General features: G+C 40.8%; 1 protein-coding gene across 1 annotated transcript in view; it reads left to right on the top strand.

Annotated features, from left to right (window-relative positions):
• nrap (nebulin-related anchoring protein) overlaps window positions 1-22610 on the top strand; it is a gene marked incomplete at both ends in the record, with an annotated part of 172762 nt that extends 150152 nt beyond the window's left edge. Inside the window, 5 exons of the mRNA XM_084141430.1 lie at window positions 242-349; window positions 11844-12155; window positions 13245-13400; window positions 14654-14948; window positions 22378-22610. Coding sequence (XP_083997556.1) covers window positions 242-349; window positions 11844-12155; window positions 13245-13400; window positions 14654-14948; window positions 22378-22610 — 1104 coding nt within the window. The remainder of the gene's footprint in view (window positions 1-241; window positions 350-11843; window positions 12156-13244; window positions 13401-14653; window positions 14949-22377) is intronic.
• Between the last annotated feature and the right edge of the window lie 246 nt (window positions 22611-22856).

Genomic DNA, 22856 nt, shown 5'->3' with positions numbered 1-22856 from the left:
CATACGTACAATTAAGTACCAGACCAAAACACCAGAGTAAAGCCTAAATACACATTTCCATGCCACAAGAATGGACGATATAGTTTTGTTTTTTAAAATTAATAAACCATGTCCTAAAACAGTGGGTGTAACCCAACCAGATCTTCATGCATACTGTGTATGAAACAGTACATAGTGAAACACATTAACTATCCTGGTTTAGTAACCATGCCTGTCTGTCTCGCTGTCCCGGCCTCTGCAGAAAGCCTATAAAGCGTCTGGGGACGAGATGAGGTCGGCAGGCTACGACCTGAAGCTGGATGCTATTCCCTTCCAGACGGCCAAGGCTTCCAGGAATATCGCCAGTGACGTGAGTTTAGTTTTACACAAGAGAAAAAGAAACAAAAAATACTAACACATTACTGTTTTATTTGTCTTTCTTGCACTCACACTTGTCTTTTACTTACTATGACTGATTTTACTGATAGCTGCTTTATTGAGGAAAGTTTCTGTCTTACCTAGGTCGTTACACCAATTTGGTGCCTTTTGAGAAGTGTAACTTGGTTAAAAAAAAGTTTGATTTCACCTAATTGTAACATTCTGTCGTAAAGAGCACATTCAACTTCATAAAAAAACTATTTCCCCTCTCTTAAATCAGCCATATATCCCCTTGTGACAGTGGGAATGGAAGCTTGTTGTGTGCAACAGGGAGGGGCAATTTACCCTTTGCTAAGTCCCGCCCCTCTTGGTTACTGTTGCAACCTTGGACAACATTTTCTTGGGAAGTCCAATTCCCCCTTCTAACCACTGGCGAAATCCCCTCACAATGATCTCAAATGTGTTTTCAAAACACAATTAAATTAAACACAGACAACCCCTTGCTAATCAGGAAACTCTCGGTTATGTTGTGGTGGACTGTCATTACAATTGCTTATGTTTGTAGTGTGGCTAGGCACTGAGCTAGCTCGTGCTCTCAAATCGTATCATGATGTCGACACCAGACCAGATGGGAGTTGTATTAATAACATGGCTAACTTAGCCATCTAACATACATTTAGAGAAAACAGGTTATATTAAATGGCTAGCTAGCATCAGCAACATTTGGTGGTCAATGAGACTGAGAGCTAGCGAACAAGCTGAGCTAGCAAACAATGTAACAAAAGTATATTTTCAGATTCTAAAAATACTCCATCAACAGGCTCTGCATTTCAGGAATCACAGTAACATGTACCCTGGAGCACTTTTCAATTATCAATTATTCGGTCTTATGTAGCAACATTTGAAATTGTGTTTTTTACATTGGATAAAAGTAGAGACTCAGAGCTAGAAAATGGTATATCATACACTGCAGTTAAGGAACAATGGGAAAGTAATTCTGCTTTGAAAGTTGATAAACTTGTAACACCACTTTTGAGAAAATGGCCCTTGAATGTTTTGGTACACCTACTGGAGAGCTCTTCTTTGTCTACACCCATTCAGCATCGTTCACACCTTCTTAAGCATTAGCCCCACCTATCTCTTTAAGGATTCACTTGAGGCCATATCAAATACACCCTATATCAAATAAAATATACGTTTATTTGTCACATGCACAGGATACAGAAGGTGTAAACGGTACAGTGAAGTGGTTACTTGCATAGTAGCAATATCAAAAACAGATAGTGTCCAGATAAGAATATTTTATAAATTTTTGTCATTATTAGATGACTCTTGTCTAAATTGATGGGTCATGTGAAGGAAATGCTATAACCACCCCCAAGCCACATCTAGCTAAGTGGATGGGTCACTATTGTCTAGACATGTACACGTGTTCATGAAATACAATAGATGGCCGAAATCACCCCCAGACATACCTGGCTAATTTGATGGGTCATGTAATAATCTGGCCGAAGTGGAGTCTTTTGATTAGACATGTAGCTAGCTACCTAGCTAAACAATGAACCGGCAAAATCCCAACTCATACTACTACCAATACAAACATTGTCATAGCTGTAGGACTCTGAACACGTACTGAACAGCTCACGTTATAGACAGAAGCATGCTACATGGCAGACCAATCCAAACTCATCTCCCGGCATGTCCAGCCCATCCATTATCTCAGCCAATCATGGCTAGCGGGAAGGTTCCTGTCTTTTTCCATGGCTAAACCAACTAGGCTCGTAATTTAACAATTGTATTCATATTTATGGATGGAATACAAAATTTGTTATTAAGGCACATGTTCCAGAAGGGATTTCTGACAAAAAACGCATTTATGGCTTCATGTGTTTCGAACGTGAGCTTGTCCAAGGTGTCAGACTTGTTTTCCATTGGAGCGCTGCCATTGGTTGCCCAAAATTCTGAGGCGGGGTTAGTGAAGGGTCAATTGATTGCAAGCTTCACCATTTTTTGTTGTTGTTGGTTAAAACATTTATAGCCTGTCTATGTGTAACAGGGTTAACTTGTTATGCACAACCAGCTCAGTTTTCCAACACAAAACACCAGAAAAAGGCCAAAAAGAGTATAACCAGCTCAGCTGCTTTTACTCTATGATTGGACTATTAGATGTTTTTTTTAAAGGAATAGTTTCACCATATTAAAACGTGAGTTCTGTTGACGTAGCAGGGTTGACCTTCAAATGAGGGACAGATTTAAATGAATCACTAATCACATAATAATCTTCAGAAATGACTTTGTCAAAGCAACAAAATAACTAGGGCTTTACAATGATGGTGAAACTTTGAGACATTATGGGATTAAGTCGGTTAAAATCTTCCTAGAATTGACACAGGGTTGACGGAGGGACATGTCAAAATGCAGAATTTTGGCACTTTAGCAAGCCTTTATTCACATATTTATTGAATTCAGCATGTGATCTATATTAAAGGGCACTTCATTTAATATCACAGGCTTTTAAAATTCAATACCGGTGCACAATTTCTACTTAAAATATCCAAAGGGACGCAAAAGGCCTTATTTTCTTGGAACAACCCACCAACCTTAGTTGAATGCACTGACTGTAAGTCGCTCTGGATAAGAACGTCTACACAAATTGTTGTATATAGTGCCAAATAAGGGTTATTTGGCTAGTAACAATAGCAGAACCCTTTTTGGTGCTATAGACCTTTTCATCTGGCAAAACAATAACACATTCTATACACGCGCAACCAAGAGGTTCCCCACTAAATGTAGCTAGAATAAGAGCCCAGTGTTTGACAGCCACATTGTTTACACCAAAAGTTAGCTAGCAGCAGTAATTACCCCACTATCAACCTCTCTCTCCCCCCTCACCAATCTGTCTCTCCTAGCTGCTAGTCTGCTTCCTCCAAAACGCAACTATATTTTACCCAGGTGTATTGCCCACTTAGTTTCAATTAAGAAACATACTGTAGTTTTAATGAACATCTAGCTTGTGCTAAGCATGTATTATCGACCTCACGTTACAAAACCTAGCTAGTGGTTTGTTTACATGTAGTAATGCTAGACTATAATACAAAAGCTAGTGCTGACACCAGAGTTTCCTTTAGGAAAATTTGCAGCCGGCAACATGACCGGCAAGATTTTTATTTACCAGATATTTGAGAAATGTACCGGACATCCATATGCATTGGGTGCGTAACGCATTAGGGCGTCCACCCATGGTGCTCAAAATCACATTTAGATTATTGTAATTAATCTTAACAGAATAGAAATTAGCCTGTAAAGTTGTAATAAAATGAAGTAGAACGATGTTCTTATACCAACATTATAGAAAAGCAAAACATTGCCCATTGCATCTTCATCCCTGCTATAAATAATAAATGAATATGATTGAAATCAAGAAAAAAACATTTAGCCTATCCAGTAATAAAACATAACTTCAAAATATAATATTTGTATAATTTGCGAACAACCTGTCCAAAATATAATATTTGTATAATTTGCGAACAACCTGTCCTAATAGGCTATTGTTATGAACATTTTAATGAATAAATAACAAAACAGCTGTTTTCAAATACAATCTAGGCCTCTCTAATTTAATTTAGTCTAGGCATGAACAATTGAATTAGGCCTAATAAATAACAAAACATAGCTGTCTACGAACACCAGGGCTGGCAGGTCATGGCTAGAAAGGATCCAGCTTTTGTTAAATTAACGTTAGATTTGACTTTTCGTAGCAGGTTAGTAGAACTTAAGCAGCAGGTTAAAATTAACCACTCCCCATTCCCGCTGCGATTCAGCAACACAGCAGTTGAAAGAGGACACTCTAGGCGGCCACAAAATTAAGAAATTATAAAACTAAGGTTGGACAATAAAATTCGATATGTAAATAAACAAAATTCGTTAAGGCTGGTTCATTGCGAGAAAGCTTATTTTACCATGCTCCTGTGAAACGAGGCCCGCGCCATGCATTTACGAAAGCACTTGTTTCCAAAGTTCAAATTCTATTACTCTTTTTACAGTTCTACTTGATGATGTTAATAAATGTTATGTTTATTGTAATTTGAACTATCATGGGGTCGTGACTCGTGTCATGTGTGATATACGTGTCTTATTGATAACAACTCTGTTTCCTACTATAGACAGTTGGCTGCTTAGTTGCAACATTGTACAGTGCATTCGTAAAGTATTCAGACCCCTTGACTTTTTCCACATTTTGTGACGTTACAGCCTTATTCTAAAATTGATGATATCGTTTTTTCCCCTCATCAATCTACACACAATACCCCATAATGACAAAGCAAAAACAGGTTTTTCTAAATATTTAGGCAAATTTATTTAAGAAAACTACTGAAATATTACATTTACATAAGTATTCAGACCCTTTACTCAGGACTTTGTTGAAGCACCTTTGGCAGCCATTACAGCCTCAAGTCTTCTTGGGTATGACGCTACAAGCTTGGCACACCTGTATTTGAGGAGTTTCTCCCATTCTTCTCTGCAGATCCTCTCAAGCTCTGTCAGGTTGCATTGGGAGTGTCGCTGCACAGCTATTTTCAGGTCTCTCCAGAGATGTTTGATCGGGTTCAAGTCCGGGCTCTGGCAGGGCCACTCAAGGACATTCAGAGACTTGTCCCGAAGCCACTCCTGCCTTGTCTTGACTGGGTGCTTAGGGTCGTTGTCCTGTTGGAAGGTGAACCTTCACCCCAGTCTGAGGTCCTGCGTGCTCTGGAGCAGGTTTTCATCAAGGATCTCTCTGTACTTTTGCTCTGTTCATCTTTCCCTCGATCCTGACTAGTCTCTCAGTCCCTGCTGCTGAAAAACATCCCCACAGCATGATGCTGCCACCACCATGCTTCACCGTAGGGATGGCACCAGGTTTCCTCCAGACGTGATGCTTGGCATTCAGACCAAAGAGTTCCATCTTGGTTTCATCAGACACAAGAATCTTGTTTCTCATGGTCTGAGAGTCTTTAGGTGCCTTTTGGCAAACTCCAAGCAGGCTGTCATGTGCCTTTTACTGAGGAGTGGCTTCCGTCTGGCCACTCTACAATAAAGGCCTGATTGGTGGAGTGCTGCAGAGATGGTTGTCCTTCTGGAAGATTCTCCCATCTCCACAGAGGAACTCTGGAGTGAACATCGGGTTCTTGGTCATCTCCCTGACCAAGGCCCTTCTCCCCCGATTGCTCAGTTTGGCCAGGCAGGCAGCTCTAGGAAGAGTCTTGGTGGTTCCAAAGTTCTTCAATTTCAGAATGATAGAGGCCACTGTGTTCTTGGGGACCTTCAATACTGCAGAAATGTTTTGGTACCCTTACCCAGATCTGTGCCTCAATACAATCCTGTCAAATCATGTCCAATCAATTGAATTTTCCACAGGTGGACTCCAATCAAGTTATAGAAACATCTCAAGGATGTTCAATGGAAACAGGATGCACCTGAGCTCAATACCGAGTCTCATAGCAAAGGGTCTGAATACTTATGTAAATAAGGTATTTATGTTTTTTTGTTTTAGTAAATCTGCACAAATAAAAATAGAACACTGTTTTTGCTTTTTCAATATGGGGTATTGTGTGTAGATTGATGAGAAAAAAAATATGGCTGTAACGTAACAAAATATGGAAAAAGTCAAGGGGTCTGAATACTTTCCGAATGCACTGTAACTCTCCAATGTGAATAGTTGGCAATGATGTCTTGTTTCCAAGTGCTACTGAATAAGCGCATCTGAAATGCACCAATTGCGTATGATACACATCATTACTCTACTCTAGTCTATCAATCCATTCCTAATCGTTATACTTTACATTACACAGGGGTGCAGCAGAACTAGAGCGGCAGCAGAACTGCTAGGATCAGGCCTGACGAACACAATCATTTCCTCTAATTTACTTGCGTTTGCGGCGGGTCCTTCGCCTGCTCAAAGTGAGCCGCTGCTGTTGGGAAGTCAAAACTGTCCAACTCCTTGGAGCAGCTTGCGATGCGCATCAGCCTCGTTGTTTGTCCTCAAGAAGGCGCAATCTTGAGGTTGTCTTTACTCTGTTTTGGAGAAAGAATCCCCTCTCAGCAGGCAATTTTGCCTAGTCCGGGTACACTTAGCTGAAGTCCCCTATGAGGACATCGGCTCTTTTGTGTGAGTAAAAATAGAAACACACACACCCAATACTAATTGAGGATGTATTAGCTTGAGGATTTATTAGACTATGAAGTATATTTGCTTTTGAAGTTGGAGCACATTGACTGATATTTCCATCAATGAATAAAAAGTATTATTTTGCAATGGATTTTTTTCTCCTGGACAATTTGGCCGACAACAAATGTACTTATCGGCTTTAAAAAATATATATAGGCCAAAAGCCGGGATTTACCGGCTAACAGAAACCCTGGCTAACCCCTTGTGGTGATAATGTTGAACTGCATATTAATTACACCAGGATGATACATAACATGAAGGAAACAAATTGGAACTTTATTTCAAGCAACATGTATTTTGAAATTAAATCAAATTAACCTTAAAATATTCCTTTCAGCACAACCTCATGATAGTTATATTTGGTAATAATACCCTGTGCATGTAATCCTTAAGGCCTTACTTCATTACATGGGTAGGGCTTGCGCTAATCCATTTCATGACGGCATGCATAGGCGTAGGCTCCCCTTGTCGCCTGCTTCCCTCCCGCCACTGTTGTGGTTCAGTGCAGTTAGAAAGCACTAGTTGCACCACTGGTGTTTAAATCATTTAGAGTCTATGATGCACCCCAATTTAAGTAACATAATAAAAAAATCCCCATCAAAATCTGTCAATTTAAGCTAGAGATATCTGTTTCAATATGCGTCTCAATATGCCGCATTCGCCTATGTCGGCCTTCCGCATCTGCGGTGGAAGATGGCCGAGCTACAGCGGTGTTTGTCAGACCATGAAACATCCCGAAATTCGGTCTACTCATAAAAACTTCTGTAGCCTCTGAACGTTTTGGCCTATGACCACTCTATGGACACGATGGTGTTCTCCGTTTTGCTGTACGACCCCCACAAGTGTCACGGGACTCGTCTGAATTCGGTAACGCTGATGTGCCAACTTCTGTCTGTAGCGTCCAAACCGTTTGGGGCTATAAATGAATATGACCCTTCTATGGAAAGATGAGACTCTCACGAACACGATGGTGTTTTTCTCTATGACCCCCACAAGTGTCACGGGACTCGTCTGAAGGTAACCCATACAAATCAATGGAAGTATGGAGGTAGTTTTGTGCCAACAAAAATAAGGGGTTAAATATGTGTCCAAAAAAGAAAATTCCAGAGCTTTCTTACATCTCCTAGATGTAGGACAGACACTTCAAAACCTTATTCCATATGATTTATTTTAAAATAAAACAGCTCTGCTTTGCTTGTTAAGTAATATCGACTAAATAAGCCATTTCTATCCTTGTAGCATCAAATATATATATGCTGCTGAGACAGGTTTTAAACATGTTAATGGTGACACTGTGACAGTGCTTCCCCCCAAAAAAATCCATGTCTGAGGTAGGGATGGGCATCCTCGACGCACATCAAAACTCGTTCTTTAAACAGAGATTTTTAAAAATTAAAAATACTGTAAAACCATTTGGTGGAATGTGTTTTTCATTAATTGTATTATTTTTATCTTAAAGACAACTTTAATTTGCTTTGACTCTAGTGTTCCATAGGCCTAAATATGCATTTGCCGGACTCAACAAAAAATAAACAAAGCCCCCAAGCATCATGCAATTCTTCTCCCTAAATTCCCTTTACCCTCTGTGTCTCACTCACTCAATTGCGTTCTGACTGCTCCTCTACACATGCGTCCTGAGTGCGCACACAAGCTTCCGTTAGGTCTACAGAAATAAATGCCTATAAAAGCGTATGTAACTGATGGGATACACATTCCTTGCCAAATGATGACAGTTTTATCACAAATTCAAAATGGACTGGTTGATTAAAGTAAGGAAATATGTGTTCCAATAACGAGCTGCAGTTTTGGAATAATTGCGTTGAGTCTATTTTCCGCTTAGGCTATTTTGCGAACTGCTAGTGCCATTTAGATTTGGTTAGCTTAGGGCAAGGCTATAACCCCCCCTAAACAAATTCCATACTGAAAATATGCAAAAACATTTGTTTGATAAAGACAAAGAGCGTATTTTCATCAGAATCATTAAGCCTACGCCTACTCACCAAACATATGTTGTGGCCGTAATTCATCACCATGCAGTGTTCAATGTGGAATTGTCCATTTAGAAAATTCCAAAGAACATGCAGAATAAACTAAATCGAACGTCTGTATATCGAAAAGAACCCTGACAATTTTTTTATTTCAACTCGCCAAATTGTGCCCCGTTTCAAATGATCTCAAATAACTGTTCCAGTAGCGAGGTGGCATCACTTCGATGCACATCACTTCGCACTGGCAACTTTTTTCATTTGGAGTAGATGTCAGTTGGCTTTTCATAGCCGAGCATTCAGAGGTCGAGACAGCAGGTGCGGTAGAGAGGGAGCGAGAGGGTCGAAAACAGAAGGTCCGGGACAAGGTATAGAGAGCGAGAGAGAGAGAATTTGAGGGAGCATACTGAAGTTCACACAGGACACCAGATAAGACAGGAGAATTACACCAGATTGGACAGACTGACCCTAGCCCCCCGGCACATAGGCTATTGCAGCATAGATACTGGAGACTGAGATGGGGAATCGGGGGACACTGTGGCCCCGTCCGACAATACCCCTGGACAGGGCCAACCAGGCAGGATATAACCCCACTCACTTTACCAAAGCACAGCCCCCACACCACTAGAGGGATATTAACAGACCACCAACTTACTACCCTGAGACAAGGCTGAGTAAAGCCCACAAAGATCTCCCCCAACGCACAAGCCCGAGGGGACGCAAAACTGGACTCAACCCACTCAAGTCGAGTATAGTGAAAAAAAGCCTGGCACGACGTGATGCACACCTCCTAGGAACAGCATGGGAGAGCCCTAGTAAGCCAGTGACTCAGCCCCCATAATAGGGTCAGAGGCAGAGAATCCTAATGCAGAGAGGGGGGCCAGCCGTTCACCTTCGCACCCCTGAGCCAGACTACACTCAATCATAGGACCTACTGAAGAAATGAGTCTTCAGTAAAGACTTAAAGGTCGAGATCGAGTCTGCGTCTCTCATATGGATAGGCAGACCATTCCATAAAAATTGAGCTCTATAGGAGAAAGCCCTGCCTCCAGCTGTTTGCTTAGAAACTCTAGGGACAATAAGAAGGCCTGCGTCTTGTGACCGTAGCGTACGTGTAGGTATGTACGGCAGGACCAAATCAGAGAGATGGTCTATGTAATACTTTGTAGGTTAGCAATAAAACCTTGAAATCAGCCCTAGCCTTAACAGGAAGAGCCTAGCACTGGAGTAATATTATATAATTGTTTGATTCTAGTCAAGATTCTAGCAGACGTATTTAGCACTGAAGTTTATTTAGTGCTTTATCCAGGTAGCCAGAGAGTAGAGCATTGCAGAAGTGACAAAAGCATGGATTAGCTTTTCTGCATCATTTTTGGACAAAACGTTTCTGATTTTTGCAATGTTAGTTACGGAGATGGAAAAAAGCTGCCCTTGAAATAGTGTTGATATGTTCGTCAAAAGAGAGATCAGGGTCCACAGTAACGCAGAGGTCCTTCACAGTTTTATTTGAGACGACTGTACAGCCATCAAGATTAATTGTCAGATCCAACAGCAGATCTCTTTGCTTCTTGGGACCTAGAACTAGCATCTCTGTTTTGTCCGAGTTTAAAAGTAAAACATTTGCCGCCATCCACTTCCTAATGTCTGAAACACAGGCTTCCAGGGTAGGCAATTTTGGGGCTTCACCATGTTTCATCGAAATGTACAGCTGTGTGTGGTCCGCATAGCAGTGAAAATTGAAATTGTGTTTCCGAATGACATCACCAAGAGGTAGAATATATAGCGAAAACAATAGTGGTCCTAAAACTGTCGGCCTTGCATTAAAGAACATAATTGGTTAAGGAAAACTGTGATAAATAAAAAAGTATATCAGTTTCATTTAAGGACCAAAGGATTGACAGCCGTCCTATATAGATTGCAAAATAGTTGGGAAGAGATTTTTGACGTACCGATCCCATGGCATAGTGTTTATGAACTGATATGCAAAACGACACCGGATTCAAAACTTTGAATCTTTCAATTTAAATGATTATATAAAATTCTTGCTACCAATAGAATGTTATTTATATGGGAGATACAATCTTCCCAGCTCTGCAGATTTTGCTGCAAAGAGACAGAATCATTAGATCATTTGTTTTGGTACTGTCCATTTATAGCCTGTTTTTGGACACAGGTCCAGGAATGGCTAAAGGATTGCAATATTTACCTGGAGCTAACCCTGCAGATAGCACTACTGGGTGATCTGAAAAGTCATAGTCAATCGATCAATAACATAATAATACTATTAGCAAAAATGTTTATTTTCAATTCACAATCTGTAGAAACAATGAGACAGTACATTTGAAATATATATGGCAAATAGAAATCCTATGTGGATTGTGTTAAAAGATAGATGGGAGGTGTTGAATGGAATTGAAGAATGGGACTAATAACAACTAACAACAAACAATAACAAGATAACTAATAATGTAGGCACGCTGTGTCCATAATAAGTGTATGGGTTGTAGGTTGGGAGCTTTTGTGAAGGAGCACAGTTAGAAAGATATGGCATACAGAAGCAAACTGGATGGACATCATGAAAATGATCGGAGAGGTTGAGAGTAGAAGAAGTTCAGGAGAAAGAACAAACAAAATGTAATTATTGTAGAATTGGCTGTGTCCATAAGATGTGGATGGTGGGTATGGGCTGGAAGTAGAGGCCTAGGTGTTGTTGTTCACTAGTTTACTCCAAGTGGGGAAGTGGTGGCAGGGTTGGAAAGTAATAAAGGGGAATATATATATTTTTTAAAGGTGTGTGTATGTATGTATGTGGGTGTGTATGTGTGTGTGTATGTGTATGTGTATGTGTGTGTGTGTATGTGTATATATATATATATATATAAATAAATAAAACATGGGGGATTGGAAGTGATGCAGACAATTACATTGATGGAAGTTGCAATATTAAGCTGATCTAATATTTTAGTAAAACAATAGTAATCATGGTTCCACATAGAACCATCACCCTTACCAAAGAACCCTTAAAGAACACTTTTGTCTAAGTGTGTAGCCTGGGTACCAGTCTGTTTGTGCCATCATGCCACTCCTTCTCATGCAAAACTGTTTGGCATGACAAGGAGTGGCAAGTAGTAGAATGATAGCACAAACCGATCTGGGACCGGGCTAAAGAACATCTGCTAAATGAGCAAAATGTAATGTAATGAGAGGGCTTATAGTTCTCCACAAAATCATAGGGAGTAGAGCCAAGTGGAATTGGGCGATTCTCTAAAATGGTCCCGTCTTTGCACCCTCAGTTCCGCTACAAGGAAGCCTTTGTGAAGGAGAAGGGCCAGCAGGTGGGGCTGCTCAGTGTCGAGGATGACCCAAAGATGGTGCACTCCCTGGCTGCCAGCAAGCTCCAGAGCAGCCAGGGGTACAAGAGGCAGGCTCAAGAGACGCGCTCCCAGTTTAAGATGCATGCCGACCAGCCTGAGTTCCAGCAGGCCAAGAAGAGCCAAGCTCTGGCCAGCAACCAGACCTACCGCCAGAGGCTCCATGACTACACATTTGACTCCCAGCAGCTCAACGTCCAACACGCCAAGCAGGCCTACAAGCTGCAGAGTGACGTGAGTGGACACGGGTGTGTGTGTGCGTGATTGTGTGTGTGTGTGGGGGGGGGGGGCTGTTTGTTAAACAAATCGAAAAAGTGTTAAATCAAAAGATATTTTATATTTGAGATTCTTCAAAGTTGACACCCTTTGCCTTGATGACAGCTTTGCACACTCTTGGCATTCTCTCAACCAGCTTCATGAGGTAGTCACCTGGAATGCATTTCAGTTAACAGGTGTGCCTTGTTAAAAGTTAATTTGTGGAATTTATTTCCTTCTTAATGCGTTTGAGCCAAATAAATTGTGTTGTGACCAGGTAGGGGTGGTATCCAGAAGATAGCCCTATTTGGTAAAAGACCAAGTCCATATTATGGCAAGAACAGCTCAAATAAGCAAAGAGACGAGTTTCAGAAGAAAGTTATTTGTTTCTGGCCATTTTGAGCCTGTAATCGAACCCACAATTGCTGATACTCCAGATACTCAACTAGTCTCAAGAAGGCCTGTTTTATTGCTTCTTTAATAAGCACAACCGTTTTCAGCTGTGCAAAAACAATTGCAAAAGGGTTTTCTAATGATCAATTAGCCTTTAAAAATGATCAACTTGGATTAGCAAACACAACGTGCCATTGGAACACAGGACTGATGGTTGCTGATAATGGGCCTCTGTACGCTATGTAGATATTCCATTACAAATCAGCTGTTTTCAGCTACAATAGCCATTTACAACATTAACAATGTCTACACTGTATTTCTGATCAATTTGATGTTATTTTAATGGACAAAAAAATTGCTTTTCTTTCGAAAACAAGGACATTTCTAAGTGACCCCAAACTTTTGAACAGTAATGTATATTGATTTGTTTAACACTTTTTTGGTTACTACATGATTCCATATGTGTTATGTCATAGTTTTGATGTCTTCACTATTATTCTACAATGTAAAAAAAATATTAAAAAGAAAAGAAAAACCCTTGAATGAGTAGGTGTGTCCAAACTGTTGACTGGTACTGTATATACACTGAGTGTATAAAACATTAGGAATACCTTCCTAATATTGAGTTGTGCCCCTCCCCCCCCCCCCCCCCCCCCCCCACGGGGTCTGTTGCAGGTGGACTACAAGTCAGATCTGAACTGGATCAGGGGTGTGGGCTGGACCCCACCTGGCTCTCATAAGGTGGAGATGGCCCGGCGGGCTGCAGAGCTGGGTCTGAGGGAGGGAGTGAGCACTGAGGAGGCCATTGCCCAGTACCATCACATGATGATGGTGAGAGAGAGACATTACAAAATACAGCATGCTTTTCTGTATATAATCATAATAATTGCATATTATATTGTATGCAGTAAAGATGACTATCTGTTCATGGCTCGGTGCGTCTAGACATGGTATTATTCACATTGAGACCCAGGTCATATTGAGACCCAGGTACCAATATTTTGGGTACCAAAAATATCTGCAGCATTGAAGATCCCCAAGAACACAGTGGCCTCCATTATTCTTAAATGGAAGAAGTTTGGAACCACCAAGACTCTTCCTAAAGCTGACCGCCCGGCCAAATTGAGCAATCGGGGGAGAAGTGCCTTGGTCAGGGAGGTGACCAAGAACCCGATGGTCACTGACAGAGCTCCAGAGTTCCTCTGTGGAGATGGGAGAACCTTCTAGAAGGACATTCATCTCTGCAGCACTCTACTAATCAGGCCTTTATGGTAGAATGGCCAGACGGAAGCCACTCCTCAGTCAAAAGGCACATGACAGCCCGCTTGGAGTTTGCCAAAAGGCACCTAAAGGACTCTCAGAACATGAGAAACAAGATTCTCTGGTCTAATAATAATAATAATAATAATAATAATAATAATAATAATAATAATAAAGATTGAACTCTTTGGCCAAGATTGAACGCCACCCAAGTCAGACTGTTCTCTCTGCAACCGCATGGCAAGTGGTACCGATGCACCAAGTCTGGAACCAACAGGACCCTGAACAGCTTCTACCCCCAAACCATAACACTTCTAAATAGTTAGTCCGGGTAGCTATTGGTTATCTATTTAACTATCTGCACTGACCCTTTTTGCACTAACTCTTTTGACTCATCACATACGCTGCCGCTACTGTTTATTATCTATCCTGTTGCCTAGTCACTTTATCCCTACCTATATGTACATATCTACCTCAATTACCACGTACCTCTGCACATCGACTCCGTAGTGGTATCCCGTGTATATAGCAGAGTTATCATTACTCATTGTGTATTTATTCCTTGTGTTATTATTTTTATATTATTTTTCTTTTTTTACTGTTGGGAAGTAAGCATTTCACAGATCTACCTGTTGTTTACGAAGCATGTGACAAATACAATTTGATTTGATTTTATGATTTGATTTGAACTACCACTTATCAGACTTGCTTTCAATGAGAATGACAGACCTAATACTCACAATTCTATCTGAAATGAGTCGGGTCATACACAAAACGACATATTGAAGGTGTAAACACGCCCAAACTCTATTTTCATCCATCAGCTCCAGCACCAGCAGCAGATGGAGGAGCAGCAGCAGGCGTCAGAGCAGGTTGAGACCAGCAAGGAGTTCCAACAGTCGGGAGTCAATCTAGATGCCATGGAGATCCTCCACGTCAAGAGGAAGAAGACCATCCAAACGGTGAAGAAGTCCACTACCACTTCCTCCTCCTCCATGGATAGCAGCGTCAAGAAGTTAATGATGGCTTCCAGCTCAGCCACTGCCTCAGCCATAGAGTCAATGATGGCTTCCGCCTCTGTCTCAGCCATCGAGGACACAGTCAAGACGTCCACAACGAGTGAGGCATCGGCCATAGAAAATGCTTAGACAATGTTGTGAGAAGGTGTTGCCTTAGGGCACGTATCAAACTCATTCCACGGAGGGCCTAGTGTCTGCGGGTTTTCAGTCCTCCCTTGTAATTGATTGATGAATTAAGGTCCCTAATTAGTAAGGAACTGCCCTCGTCTAGTTGTCTAGGTCTTAATTAAAAGGAAAAAACTAAAACCAGCAGACACTAGGCCCTCCATGGAATGAGTTTGACACCCTTGCCCTAGGGGGTAGGTGGAAGTTGCCCCTAACCTCTGATATAGGGTCAGGTCTTTTTTCATTCACCTGATGGTTGAAGTAAGGGATTGGAGTTGGATTATCTGATCCTAGATCTATTAAGGGCAACTTCTACCCCAATATGCAATTAGAGAATGTTGTAAGGGAACTGTGCATGTAGAATCAGGAAGGGAGTTGAAAAGTGCTGTGAGTGGTTTATGTTGAAGGGTACTTCATTACGCATTCATAACCCTTACACAACATTCATAAGTATATGAGTATGTCATAATTATGGCAAGTTTATATTTTTGTTACAGTGCCTTCAGAAAGTATTCATACCCCTTGACTTATTCCACATTTTGTTGCGTTACAGCCTGAATTCAAAATGTATTAAATAGATTTTTTTCCCTCACCAATCTACACACAATACCCCATAATGACAAAGTGAAAAATGTTTTTAGAAATGTTTGCGAATGTATTGAAAATGAAGTACAGAAATATCTCATTTACATAAGTATTCACACCCTGAATCAATACTTGTTAGAAGCACCTTTGGCAATGATTACAGCTGCGAGTCTTTCTGGGTAAGTCTGACTGATTCCACATTTTGTTGTGAATTCAAAATGGATTAAATTGATTTTTCTTTTCAACCATCTATACACAATACCCCATAATGACAAAGTGAAAACATGTTTATAGACATTTTTGATTAAAAAAACAAACATGAAATACAGAAATATCTCATTTACATAAGTAGTCACACCCCTGAGTCAATACTTTGTAGAAGCAGCTTTGGCAGAGATTACAGCTGTGAGTCTTTCTGGGTAAGTCTCTAAGAGCTTTCCACACCTGGATTGTGCAACATTTGCACATTATTATTTAAAAAATTCTTCAATTTCTGTCAAGTTGGTTGTTGACCATTGGTAGACAGCCATTTTTAAGTATTGCCATAGATTTTAAAGCAGACTTAACTCAAAACTGTAACTAGGCCACTCAGGATCATTCAATGTCGTCTTGGTAAGCAACTCCAGTGTATATTTGGCCTTGTGTTTTACGTTATTGTCCTGCTGAAAGGTGAATTTGCCTGCCAGTGTCTGTTGGAAAGCAGCCAGAACCAGGTTTTCCTCTAGGATTTTGCCTATGCTTAGTTCTATTCGGTTTCCTTTTATCCTAAAATAATTCCTAGTCCTTGCCGATGACAAACTTGCGCATATCATGATGCAGCCACCACCATACTTGGAAATATGAAGAGTGGTACTCAGTGATGCGTTGTGTTGGATTTTCCCCAAACATAACACTTTGTATTCAGGACATAAAGTTCATTTCTTTGCCACATTTTTTACAGTTTTACTTTAGTGCCTTATTGCATGTTTTGGAATATTTTCATTCTTTACAGGCTTCTTTTTTTTCACTCTGTCATTTAGGTTAATATTGTGGTGTAACTACAATGTTGTTGATCCATCCTCAGTTTTCTCCTATCACACCCATTAAACTCAGTAACTGTTTTAAAGTCACCATTGGCCTCATGGTAAAATCCCTGTGCGGTATCCTTCCTCTCCGGCAACTGAGTTAGGAAGGACACCTGTATCTTTATAGTGACTGGGTGTATTGATACACCATCCAAAGTGTAATTAATAACTTCACTATGCTCAGCGGAATATTCAATGTCTGCTTTTTTTTTTTTTTTTACCCATCTACCATTGGAAAACCTCCCTGGTCTTTGTGGTTGAATCTGTGTTTGAAATTCACTGCTCGACTGAGGGACCTTACAGAATGGTATGAGTGGGGTATGTATGTGTGGGGTAGTCATTCAAAAATCATGTTAAACAGTATTATTGCACACAGAGTGAGTCCATGCAACTTATTACACTGAACAAAAATATCAACACAACATGTAAAATGTTGATACCATGTTTCATGAGCTGAAATAAAATATCTCAGAAATTTTCCATACGCACAAAAAGCTTATTTCTCTCAAATTCTGTGCACATATTTGTTTACATACCTGTTAGTGAGCATTTCTCCTTTGCCAAGATAATCCATCCACCTGACAGGTGTGGCATATCAAGAAGCTGAATAAACAGCATGATCATTACACAGGTGCACCTTGTGTTGGGGACAATAAAAGGTCATTCTAAAATGTGCATTTTTGTCACACAACACAATGCCACAAATGTTTTGAGGGAGCGTTGAATTGGCATGCTGACTGCAGGAATGTCCACCAGAGATGTTGCCAGAGAATTGAATGTTCATTTCTCTACCATAAGCCAGCTCGTTTTAGAGAACTTGGCAGTACGTCCAACAGGCCTCACAGCCGCAGACCACGTGTAGGCGTCGTGTTTGCTAATGTCAACATTGTGAACAGAGTGACACATGGTGGCGGTGGGGTTATGGTATGGGCTGGCATAAGCTACGGCCAATGAACGCAATTGCATTTTATCAATGGCAATTTGAATGCACAGAGATACTGTGACGGCCCCATGTCGCAAGGATCTGTACACAATTCCTGGAAGCTGAAAATGTCCCAGTTCTTATATGGCCTGCATACTCACCAGACATGTCACCCATTGAGCATGTTTGGGATGCTCTGGATTGACGTGTACGACAGTGTGCTCCAGTTCCCGCCAATATCCAGCATTTTCGCACAGCCATTTAAGAGGAGGAGTGGGACAACATTCCACAGGCCACAATCAACAGCCTGATCAACTCAATGCGAAGGGGATGTGTCGCACTGCATGATGCAAATTGTGGTCACACCAGATACTGACAGGTTTTCTGATCAACGCCCCTATCTTTTTTTAGGGTATCTGTGACTATCTGTATTCCCATTCATGTGAAATCCATAGATTAGGGCCCAATGCACGTATTTGAATTGACTCATTTCCTCATATGAACTGTAACTCAGTAAAATCTTTGAAATTGTTGCATGTTGCGTTTATATTTTTGTTCACTATATGTGACTTGTTAAGCACATTTTTTACTCCTGAACGTATCCAGGCTTGCCATAACAAAGGGGTTGAATACTTATTGACTCAAGACATTTAATCTTTTCATTTTAAATTAACATTTATAAAAACATAATTCCACGTTGACATTATGGGGAATTTATTGTGTGTAAGCCAGTGACACAAAATCTAAATTTAATACATGTTAAATTCTGGGTGTAACACAACAAAATGTGGAAAAAGTGAAGGGGTGTCTACTTTCTCAAGGCACTGTATGTTACAATAATGATCCTATGTCAACTTGCATTCATGAAATGCAATGAAATTGTTATTTTGTACGACATGGATGCGTTGTGTATGGCTTATGAATGTGTCATGAAGCCCATATTTTGTTACCCTTCAAATCAAGTAAAGTGTTAAAGGAGAGGGAGAAAGAAATATAATGTAGAGAGTGCTTCGAGAAAGTGTGGTTTTTGCTTTGTGTGTGAGGCTTTTTTTTTCCTACCCTCGCTCCGCTTGTTGATATTAGATATTATGCGCATTGATAGCTTGCTAGCAAATGTCCACGCGAACGGATTTATCATAGTAGCTAGCAGCAGGCAGTAGCAATCGAAATGATCCGGGTAAAACAACGGAGTAGAAGAGACCAGTGAAATTATCAAGTGATGAAGAGCAAGTGAATGGAGATACAGCTGCGCACTATCCAATCGTCGCAGCAGGATCAATCTACAGCCCACCCATTTCTTTACAGACAGCAAAACTAGCCAGTTGAGTTATTTAGAGCGCACAGTACTTAGCACTGTTTGAGTAACATGAGAGCGATGTGTGCTGGATAATAATAAATAATAATTGTATCATAATCGTATTCGGAAAATTCTCCATATCTGTTACAACATATGCCGAGTACTGGACAAAAACCTTTTTGTCCGAGTACTCGGCACACCCCTATATCCGCATGTGTTAGAGAATGGTGGACTAGTGACAGCTCCACAACAGCTGCAGAGAAAACAAATGACTATATTTAATCGTTTATTTTTTTATATTTATTTGAGCATACAGATGTTGCAGGTACAAGTTAATTACGGCTGTCTAACAATTAAAAATAATTAATTGAGTTAATGGGTTCGTTTTTGAATTTGGTCAATTTTGCCCTAAAGAAAGATGTTTTCATTTCAAAAGCAGTGCATTGAGTTACAGGCATACCATGCTTTGATTGTTAGGGTCGGAAAGAACATTATCTACATACAAATGTTTTCACAGCCTTTTCATACAGCTATTAATGCTCCCAAGTAGGCCTACTCCCCGTTATCAATGTTCTTCAAGTTTAATTTGCGCATAGCAAAGAGAGAGAGAAATATCTCTCTCTCTCACACACACAAACACACACAGCTTTAAGAACTGTTAAAGCTTCAGACATTCTAAATGTGTGAAATGGATACAAAGAACGAAGAGCTTTTAAACTTGTCCAACAATTTTATGAAAACACTGTAACCATCTGTACTGTTCAGATAACTTTACACACATAGGCCTACACACATTTCCTCCCTCCCACACCCTCTCTCTCACTTACTCCGCTCACTTACACACACGATCATACACACCCCACTCTTGCATATGCCGCTTACCTTTGAAGCATCTCTTTGAGTAGCGTATTTCTTTTCAGTTCTTCCTGTGCCATCTAAATGTGTGCATAGCCTAGTCAGTGGTCAAGTTATCAGGTTGCTAGGTAACATGACTAGCTAGCTAAACAATGTTGTTTGTTGTCAAACCAAAATATAGCAGCTCGTGAGTAGTTTAAAAAAGGCCCCGACTTGCACACGAATCCTCGGCAGAAAGAAAAAACACAGCTCCGGTAATATTGGGTATAACTTTTACATGATTTTGACTACAGGCACATGGTCTTGTTATTAACACGTTAACTTTGAGAAACCCTAAAGTGAATATAGACAATCTTTGTGGCATATTTCTTGTAAGCACAATTCTAGCTCAAACACTGCCTGCTGTTTTATCATTGGGTCAGGTGCTATACTTTGTGATGCTCACTGAGAACGATATACTGAGTTGGTATTTGATATACTGTGTGTTCTTTGTCTGGCAGGTTCAGCTTTGTGACAATGTACTGGTAAGAACTTCAAGCTGGTCTGGGAGTAAATGCTATGGGTCCATACTTACAAAGGTTTAAGCATAGCAGCTGTTAGCTTTTCCCATAAGAAAACACAAGCCACTTAACCACTATTCTAGCATGACCAGCTGACCAGCATGAAATATACAGTTATATTTCCAGTATTAGTAGCAGCGCATCAACCAATCAAAGTTCTTAAAATAGGTCAACTTCCCAACAGAGCGAGAAGGCTAAAAGGTTTTACTTTGTTCCTCTTATATATATATATATACAGTGGGGGAAAAAAGTATTTAGTCAGCCACCAATTGTGCAAGTTCTCCCACTTAAAAAGATGAGAGAGGCCTGTAATTTTCATCATAGGTACACGTCAACTATGACAGACAAAATGAGAAAAAGAAATCCAGAAAATCACATTGTAGGATTTTTTATGAATTTATTTGCAAATTATGGTGGAAAATAAGTATTTGGTCAATAACAAAAGTTTCTCAATACTTTGTTTTATACCCTTTGTTGGCAATGACACAGGTCAAACGTTTTCTGTAAGTCTTCACAAGGTTTTCACACACTGTTGCTGGTATTTTGGCCCATTCCTCCATGCAGATCTTCTCTAGAGCAGTGATGTTTTGGGGCTGTCGCTGGGCAACACGGACTTTCAACTCCCTCCAAAGATTTTCTATGGGGTTGAGATCTGGGGACTGGCTAGGCCACTCCAGGACCTTGAAATGCTTCTTACGAAGCCACTCCTTCATTGCCTGGGCGGTGTGTTTGGGATCATTGTCATGCTGAAAGACCCAGCCATGTTTCATATTCAATGCCCTTGCTGATGGAAGGAGGTTTTCACTCAAAATCTCACGATACATGGCCCCATTCATTCTGTCCTTTACACGGATCAGTCGTCCTGGTCCCTTTGCAGAAAAACAGCCCCAAAGCATGATGTTTCCACCCCCATGCTTCACAGTAGGTATGGTGTTCTTTGGATGCAACTCAGCATTCTTTGTCCTCCAAACACGACAAGTTGAGTTTTTCCAAAAAGTTATATTTTGGTTTCATCTGACATTCTCCCAATCCTCTTCTGGATCATCCAAATGCACTCTAGCAAACTTCAGACGGGCCTGGACATGTACTGGCTTAAGCAGGGGGACACGTCTTGCACTGCAGGATTTGAGTCCCTGGCGGCGTAGTGTGTTACTGATGGTAGGCTTTGTTACTTTGGTCCCAGCTCTCTGCAGGTCATTCACTAGGTCCCCCCGTGTGGTTCTGGGATTTTTGCTCACCGTTCTTGTGACACCTGTCAGGTGGATGGATTCTCTTGGCAAAGGACAAATGCTCAGTAACAGGGATGTAAACAAATTTGTGCACAACATTTGAGAGTAATAAGCTTTTTGTGCATATGGAAAATGTCTGGGATATTTTATTTCAGCTCATGGACCAACACCATTACACCATTATCCAGAGCGACTTACAGTTAATGAATACATTTTTTTTTTATACTGGCCCCCTGTGGGAATTGAACCCACAACCCTGCCATTGCAAACACCATGCTCTATCAACTGAGCTACATCCCTGCCGGCCATTCCCTCCCCTACCCTGGACGACGCTGGGCCAATTGTGTGCCGCCCATGAGTCTCCCGGTCGCGGCCGGCTGCGACAGAGCCTGGATTCGAACCAGGATCTCTAGTGGCCCAGTTAGCACTGCGATGCAGTGCCTTAGACCACTACACCACTCACCATGTTGTGTTTATATTTTTGTTCAGTGTAGTTAAATAGCCCTGCACTAAACTGTCTACAAGACAAGTGCTCCTCAAATGTTTCACACCCTTGCAGTCAGTTATTTGGCATGGGGAAGAGGGGCTGTTAGTATACTCTTCTAGCCTATTCACTCTATTGTTGGCAGTGTTTGTCTACTCAACAGCACAACTGTAAGTGCTCATACACAACAATACACGACTGGACTATTTACCCCATCAAACTTTACACATCTTTGCTAACAGCCCATCTCAATGCCCCATTATTGACTGAGTTTAACAAAACACATAGCAGTCTATTGTGCCCTTTTTTGTTTACAGATGAACATGGTTTGTTGGATGGTTACACATCTTCATGATCAGTCTTTCCAGGAGACTTGCAGTACAAACAAATCTTCTGCAAGAGGTTGAAGCAGTGGGTGGTGAAGAAAGTGTACAAGAGGCTTGTCCACCTGGCTCTGGAGAGCAGAACGGACCAGAGGGTTGTCTACAAGGAGCCAAAGTCACAGCCTCCCAAACCCAATATCCCTGCAGACGTTGCCACAGCGCCAAAGCTTGCTAAACCAGCTGCCATTACCCAACACAAGAAGAGGTTCAGCAGCTGAAGAACATTCTGGAACCTGCCTGGAACATTCAACAAACACAACATCCATACTCAGTTAGACTGTTGTAGTATAATATAGAATGCCTAGTATGACAACTAGATATACTCATAATTATAAGTTTTTTTTATAATCTTTTTTACAAGTGTACTGACAAGTGACTAAATGATTCCAGCTGCATCAGAAACCAATAAAGCGTTGACCCCAACTTCTTTATCAATTCATTGGGATATTCATGAAATGTATTTG

This window comes from Coregonus lavaretus (assembly GCF_964263955.1).
Source record: "Coregonus lavaretus genome assembly, chromosome: 25".
NCBI classification, from domain to species: Eukaryota; Metazoa; Chordata; class Actinopteri; order Salmoniformes; family Salmonidae; genus Coregonus; species Coregonus lavaretus.
This window is presented reverse-complemented; position numbering and strand designations above follow the sequence as displayed.